General features: G+C 39.8%; 1 protein-coding gene across 1 annotated transcript; it reads left to right on the forward strand.

Annotated features, from left to right (window-relative positions):
* Positions 1-3960: 3960 nt before the first annotated feature.
* LOC113705887 (uncharacterized) lies at positions 3961-7615 on the forward strand. The gene is made up of 4 exons (XM_027227792.2): positions 3961-4557; positions 4674-4871; positions 5341-5703; positions 6597-7615. The coding sequence occupies exons 1-4, from the start codon at positions 4132-4134 to the stop codon at positions 7515-7517; spliced, it is 1908 nt and encodes a 635-aa protein (XP_027083593.2). The 5' UTR covers positions 3961-4131; the 3' UTR covers positions 7518-7615.
* Positions 7616-7830: the final 215 nt, after the last annotated feature.

Raw genomic sequence — 7830 nt, forward strand, 5'->3', positions numbered from 1 at the left:
ATTACTTGGGGGTGGAGACAACGAATGATTATCTACTGTTTAAAAAGTTTAGTGGCTTTTTCGAGTAATTTGTTCAAAAGTTTTTAACAAATATCGCTATGTTATAAGATTAAAAAGTAAATATGCAAATGTTATTATGTATCTAGAAAAAGCTTAGTTTCTAAAAGAATCCCCACTTGGAATATAAGTTTTTTACATATTTGTATAAAATTTTATTATAAATTACTGTAAAACTTGCCAAAAAATTGAGGTGCCAAATAGGTCCTACAGACCAAAAGAGGCCTATGCCATTCTTTTGTCAAAAAACTGTGGTGCAAATGAGTCAGAGTGTAATTAGCTATTCACAAACTTGCTTGGTCAAAACTCAAATTCAAGCAATTCGAATAGCTTGATTGATGAGATCCCATCCCACCTCGAAAGATCGTGGGGTCTCCACTCTGGGTTTAAGATTCATGGAAGCACTTTCCTGTCACCAATTGATCCGATGGGTGTTTCTTGTGATCCCTTTTAGATTGCCTTCGGATCGCTCTTTCGGATTACTCCCCGTATTTGTTCTAATTGAAATGAGTGTGTGTGTTTCTTTCAGTTACTGGATAAAAAAAAAAAAAGAATAGCTTGATGAGATCAAGCTCAAGTCTTATACATGAGGCTGGAAACATGTCTTGAGTTTAACTAAGCTCAATTGAGCTTCACATGTATATATATTTTTTAAAAAAAAAAAAAATTTTGTTATATTTGTTAGTGTGAAATGCCTATTGTGTCCCACATTTGAAATTATATAAAACAGTAATTTATACCACTAAAATTCAATTAGACTCGATTTAATTCAATTGATCTAACTCGAGTAAGGTAAAATAAAACCAACATCTAGTTTGAATTCAACTTTTATAAGTTGACAAAAATGCTCTAGTAGCAGACTACTAGAGGTTGACTCAACTCAATTGCACTCCTTGTTAAAATGTAAAAACATGTGGCTTGTCCCTTGCAGTCCAATACAGCAAAGTCCAATACAGCAAAGAATTTAGCAGGTTGAATTTTCCCCAAAACCCCAATTCTTGAATTTTGTGGTGAGCTTTTCTTTGTCTACCCCACATTTCGAGTGAAAATATTGATTTCTGTCATAGAATTTCGAGTGAAAATATTGTTGGCTTGTCCCTGAGCCAACAAATATAGCATTTGTTAAATTATCGTAATACTGCGCCATCTGAGATTGCTGGTGTGTGTAGATTAGATGGTTGAATCGTGACAAGAATTTATAGATTCATCAAATGATCTTTGCCATAACAAGAAAATGGAACAACGCAGCCGGACGCAGTCTGCGTACATAGCCACCAAGCCGGTGTTCCCTTCTTCTTCTCTTTTCTTTTTCGTCTGTTTCTTTTTCAGGCGCCACATGAAACCTATGAAACGAGAAATGTAAACCAGAAAGTGGCACCGTCCAAAGGATTTTTCGTTCATTGATTGAAGACAGAGGAGAGGAGAGGAGCCATGCAAAAAGATTCTGGTCCCGAGCGACCAGAAATAGAGATATTTTGAGCAAAGTTGCGTCGAGAACCTTGGAGAAGAAAACCGAATATGGCGTAGTTACAAAAGTTTTGACTAGTGATTAGAAGAATATCCCACGCGACAGCGCAGGCTGGGATTTAGGGATAAAAATCTCGATGACAACTATCCCAAGCCATACCTTCGTTGAAAGCAAGTGTTAAAAACAGGAATAGTTACCATGGAAGCTTCATCAATCATCACGCCACCACTCGCAATTGCTGATCTGGGTCAGACCTAATCTCAAGGTATGTCAGGATATGGGGGGAGAAATCTTGGTGCCGAAGGAAATGCTCGTCAATGTCGTGTTCATTGGCTAGCGGCAAGTTAAAGCTAGCAGATTAGTACGTGAACGCTTGCAATAATTAGGAAGCTCTTTTGAAAACCGGACTGGATTAGCCGGTTCAGCTGCGAATTGATCATGGCATCGATCCTATTGGCGTCGTCTAGACTAGAAAGTCAAAAGAACCGGTCAAACCTAAATGAGATCAGCCTTTGAACTAGTTTCCCTCTAAATCCATTAATTTTATCCAAGTAATTTAATATTAAAATTATAAAATATTGAATCGCTGCGATTGGTCCAATGGACAAGAGAGAGCTATTAAAATTCTGTTTACTATTAGGTTCAACATAAATCAAATTGGTTGGACCGATTGGACCATAAATCGGAAGTTAATATGGTTCACTTATCGTTCTGGGTTTCAAAACATTGTTAAAGGTAATTTGCATTGAAGATAATAGTAATAGGGCATGCTCTCAAATTGTATTCATGCCATCGATTGGGGGAGATGTTAGAACTGAGGAAGTTAAAAAAAGTTAATTAGTGTTTAATTTATCCGTTTTATATGCTATTGTAGTATCACTATATATGTAGCTAGAAAAAAATTCCTCCCTTTCTATCCTCTCACCTCTCTTCACACCCTTCCTATCCCTAACGGTTGAGATTCGGCTATCGAACCTAACAATAAAAAAAAATTTAAGAGCCTTTGTATTGACTATTGGACCAACCCCAATTTAATTTTTTTTTCAAAAGACCATTTATTACTTGTACTTGCTCATTAACGAACTCTTATTTTTGCTCTCCCTTTTTTTTTTCCTTCTTCAATCCAAACAAAAATTCAGCACATCCTTACTTTTGCTTTCATATTTATCAAAATAAAATGAATGTAAACTTCTCTCTTCTACTCTAATTTTCTTTCTTTTTCACTGGCATCCTTTCTATCTCCTTTCCCTACTTTTCCTCCAATTCAAAAGGTGCTGAAGTCAATGAGGTCATTTTGAAATCATCGAATTTTGGAGAACTCTAGACATAATTGTGCTTGGACAGTAATTTATTTACACAAACTTATCTGCTTGTATTATAAATATCATTTTCAATCATCTTTTAATCTCATACACATCATTAAAGTACTACAGTATCTTTTTAGCAAAAAAAAAAATTTATTCCAAGCAATCTCTTATCTAAACTGTGGAGACCAATTGTGCATTTGTCCGCCTCAGCAACGGGTGCTTGGAGAGGGGCCTCGCCAGGATTTGAACCTTGGTCCATTGGGATAGGGGTCTTAGGATTGAAGTCCTGTATCACTTGGGCTAGTGGGACTTCAACCCCAAAACCCTTATCCCAAAAGATCAGGATTCGAATCCTGGGAAGGCCCCCTCCAAGCACCCGTTATTGAGGCGGACAAATACACAATTGGCCTCCATACAAACCTATTACCCCAAAAAGAAAGTCAGTAGTGTTATAAATGAAAAATAGAATAAGCGAACTAGTAACATTAAGATCAAAACAAAAAGGAAAAGGAAAAGACAAACGAAAAAGGCAGGAGAGGTGATTGCAAGGTATACCACCGCACGTACAAATGCAATTCATGCACTTTCTTTGGACTTTCTCCGGCCATCTCAATCCTTCCTCAAGCAACCCAAATCAAAATATGCCGTAGTAGCACCAACATGCCATTTTCCTCCAGAAGTTTTTTTTTTTCTTTCATTTCTTTTAGTTTTAGTTTTACCGGGGGAGGACGAACTCCAGAAGAAATGTTGTTGAAAAAATCCCACATGTTTATGATTGATCGTACACTGCTCATTTCTCAAGCAAACGCCAAACAAATCCTCTGGGCTAAGATTTCCCTATTCTCACGCGTAGATCACGTGTTGAAATTCCTCCCCCACCGCGTGTACGTGTCGCCCCTTCATTTGTTACGTGACGATTATTCAATAATGTGATGTTCCCCTGCGATCACCTACAGCTTAGCTTGGGACTCCAACCAACGGGCACTCGCCACGTCATGACCCTGAAGTGCCAATGAATGACGTGGCTGAATCCTACTGGCAAATGAGGCTACGCCTTTTTCGCCTGGCTGCAGACGCGGATTCCTTGGCCTGGAGTTTGATAAAAAGAGAGGAGAACCACTTTTAGGTACAGGCGCGTTCATAAATTTATCCCTTGCTATTTTAAGAACAAAGAATCTCCCACGGCAAAATCTTTCCTTTTTTTCATCTCTTCTAGTTTTCTTCTTCCCTGTTTTGTTTCTTTTGACTATCTAGCTTGTATTGGATTTGTTTAATCAAATTCCAATTGAATCGGAAGGGATGGTGGTGAAGATGATGAAGTGGTCGCCGTGGCCGACTCTGGCCACCAGAAGGTACAAGGTGAAGGTGAAGTCCATGAAGCTCCTCCTAGGATGTTCGGATGATGACGACGACGACATTGATCATAGTGCTTGCGCTCTAGATCAAGGAGACGTTGAGGAAAAGGTTATAGCCATCAAGACGAGATGGAAAGGCGAACCCAAGTTTGGATTGGGCCCTTTTCATCTACCATCCTCCAAACAATGCAGACATTTTTCCAGGGAAAAGGTTGTGAAGAAATTGGAGGAAGGAAATATTAAGGCCATTGAATGGAATGATGATGAGGTGTTGGAGTTGGAGAATTTCTGCAGCTTTACAATTGTGTCAACCAGTCAAGATGGTCGTCCAAAGTTTGCTCCTTGGGATGTGTCCTTCAGTCTTTTATATGTACGTTTACGTTCCTCGGTCAGAGTTATTTTTCTTCTTAATTAAGCACGTTCTTTTGTTGGACTTGATGGCAACCGTTGCTTAATTTTTTATTTTGTTTGCGTTTGATGAAACAGGGAGAGAAGAAGAAGAAGACAGAGAGCAGCAAGGGTAAATTGGTGGTGATTGGAAGGGCCTCCTTGAATATAGCGGAGATGGTGGCTGGGAGGATGATGGAGCCTTCTCCTGATGATTATGATCTTCATCAAGAAGTTGAAGCAAAACTTCCCATCAATCTACAGATTGGAGGGATTACCAAAGAAGCCCATTTCCTGGTAACTTTGCTACGACATCATTTTCCCTACTATGTGTGTGTGTGTGTGGAAGTATATCATTGCAAGTCTGCATCTTTTATCCAAGCCTCGTAACATATTTGCCTGTATCGATCATTTCTCCCCACCCCCCCGGCGGCGCGGCGAGCTGAAAAGCTGTTTTCTTGTTTTTGTTCCTATTGAAGTTAGTTTGTCACAGGAATTGGCAATAATAATATTAGGCTGGCTCTTTCTCAATGCAAGTTTGACGAGGCAACATTATTATTATTTTGTTCTTTCTTGTGAATAAGTACTGAAAAAAAAAAAACGACAGCTTGACACTGCGGTACTGTTTGAATGTCAACAATCAACAAAATATGCTTTATTGTCCGGTTGATATTTTATTATATACTGTTGATTACGCATTTGGTGCCCTTTTCGTACCCATTAATTAACTGTGCTGTGAATTCTGTTTCACTTGATTAAAAAACAGGTGCTGATGGATGTTGCTGGGATAAGGGATTCGCACGACTCGGTCCCTAACTCGGTTGACTCAAGTGGAGAATTGAACGGAGGCGGGGGCAACTCGGATGAGTCATCCGGAGGAGTTGACAAGGAAGATGGTGGGGAAGCCAACTCGGTCAATGACTCGGGACCGTGCTCGGACGCGCAAATGGAACCGGCGAAGAAAATGGGGTTGTTCTCTTGGAAAAGGAAGCGGTTAAGCTTTAAACCGACTCCGGTTAAAGGAGAACCGGATGATAAGAAACCCGCCCGCTTGAAAAATGAGATTGATAATGACCCACAGTGCAGCGGTTCCTCCAAACTTGACCCGGTCACCTACGGTTCATTGCAGGTGCCAGTTATAATCAACCTGTCTTTATCTTGCGGGTTTTTTTTGCTTATGATTATTGTTGGATTATGAGATATGGTGGAAAATGAATTTTTTTTTTTTGGAAATCATCTGGAGTAAAAGAGTTTTTGATCAACCAAGACTTGTTACTTTATACCCATTGATTACATGCTTTATCATTGCTTCGGACAAAACCAATAATTATCATGCCACTTCACAGTGTGTGATGTGATGAGGTGTGGATTCCATGATGACTATGCTCTACTGATTTTGGTAAATGATCCAAGTCTGTGTTGTTTCACACTCAATTGTCTGAATATTAGTGGTATTTTAGGATGTGATTGTAGAGGCTAGAAATGGTAAAAGCGGAAAAGGAAAAATATTAGAGATTGGATTTGTGTCATTTTGACCTTCATTCAAGTCCAGAGAAGCTGCTACATATTGATCTGTGACCATTTCATACCATCACACTGTTGGTGACTTCTTTTTCTTGGCCTGGTTTTCTAAATATCCGATGACTGGATTTTGCAAGGCTTCTAGATTTGTGTAGTATGTGAATATTTTAAGGATGTTGGAAGGGTATTTGTCTCAATGACCGTGGCTAGCATCCCCCTATAGGTGTTGCAAGCAAGAGCTGTTGCTCAAGGGGCTAGCACCTGGAAATTTGCTTTGATGGTATAATAACGATGGTTCATGGAGGCATCCCCATTAACCAAATCAATCCAGGGTCACTGTCAATCTGATCAAATGACTAGACTACATAACTCAACTCACTCCGTCTGTCTTTACTTATTCATTCTTGATTAAGGGTTCTCCACATAAATTCTTGTAAAATTCAAAAATGTTTTGGCCTGCTATTGCATGTTTAACCCTTGTCTGGATCTGGATGTCCTCAGGTTGAAGATAAAGGTGACTGGGAATCAAAGGAGGTGATTAGTAGGGATGGACAAACAGAGCTCAAGACCAACGTTTTCTTTGCTTCTTTCGACCAATGCAGCAACAAGGCCGCAGGAGAGAGTGCTTGCACAGCACTTGTTGCTGTTATTGCCTATTGGCTCCAACTGAACCGAGATGCCATGCCTACGAGGCCAGAATTCGACGATCTCATCATGGAAGGCTCATCTGAATGGCGAAAGTTATGTGAAAACGATGCCTACACATATGATTTTCCCAACAAGCACTTTGATCTTGAGACAGTATTGCATGCTGATGTTCGACCAATAGCTATCTCTCATGATGATTCGTTTGTTGGATTCTTTAGCCCGGAAAAGTTCGAGGCACTGAAAGAAGCCATGTCTTTCGATGAGATATGGGAGGGTATCAGCAGAGTTGCTGAAGATCATGACCCAAGGGTCTACATCGTAAGTTGGAATGATCATTTTTTTGTGTTGAAGGTGGAGGCAAATGCGTACTACATCATTGACACATTGGGTGAAAGACTCTGTGAGGGGTGCAACCAAGCATACATTCTAAAATTTGATGATTCCTCTCTGATGCATGGAAAAAGTGCGAAAGAAGATGTCAACAAGGCTGAAAGCTCAGATGGTAAGAGTACAAATCCTAGTGACATTGGAGAGATCATATGCAGTGGAAAAGAATGCTGTAAAGAGTTCATCAAAAGATTTCTTGCCGCAATACCACTCGAGGAACTCGAAGAAGAAGAAAAGAAGGGAGCAGTTTCATATTACTCCCTGCATCACCGCCTGCAAATAGAGTTGAACTTTAGCTACGTATTGCCCTCGTCTTTCACATCATCACCATTCTCTTCTTCTTCGCCTACCTCTGCATCTTCTAGTTTAACTGATGTATGTATATAACTACTGTAAATAAGATTTGACTTTGCAAATCCCACTCCGTGTCTAACTTGGCCGCACAGCCTATAAAATGTTTCATTGACTTCTTCAGGGATTCTAAAGCTGAGTCCAATCTTTTTCCTCTGTTTTTCCTGTTCCCTCGCGGACAATTTACTTCTTTTGGCCCTCAGTGGCGGGTGCACACTGCGTAGGACATATTAGATGTGAGCTTTTTCAATCCCTCATGTTCAATGGTGTTCCTGATCAGAAGGGCCTTCTCTTATGTCATTATCATGGAGCATGGCATTGTGTTTTAGATAGAGAATGCTGATGGTTG

This window comes from Coffea arabica, chromosome 8c, assembly GCF_036785885.1.
Source record: "Coffea arabica cultivar ET-39 chromosome 8c, Coffea Arabica ET-39 HiFi, whole genome shotgun sequence".
NCBI lineage: Eukaryota > Viridiplantae > Streptophyta > Magnoliopsida > Gentianales > Rubiaceae > Coffea > Coffea arabica.

Coding starts and splice junctions, on each gene's coding strand:
- LOC113705887 (XM_027227792.2), top strand. CDS start 4,132: ATGGTGGTGAAGATGATGAAGTGGTCGCCGTGGCCGACTCTGGCCACC. Junction 4,558..4,673: donor TGTCCTTCAGTCTTTTATAT/GTACGTTTACGT, acceptor TTGATGAAACAG/GGAGAGAAGAAGAAGAAGAC. Junction 4,872..5,340: donor CCAAAGAAGCCCATTTCCTG/GTAACTTTGCTA, acceptor ATTAAAAAACAG/GTGCTGATGGATGTTGCTGG.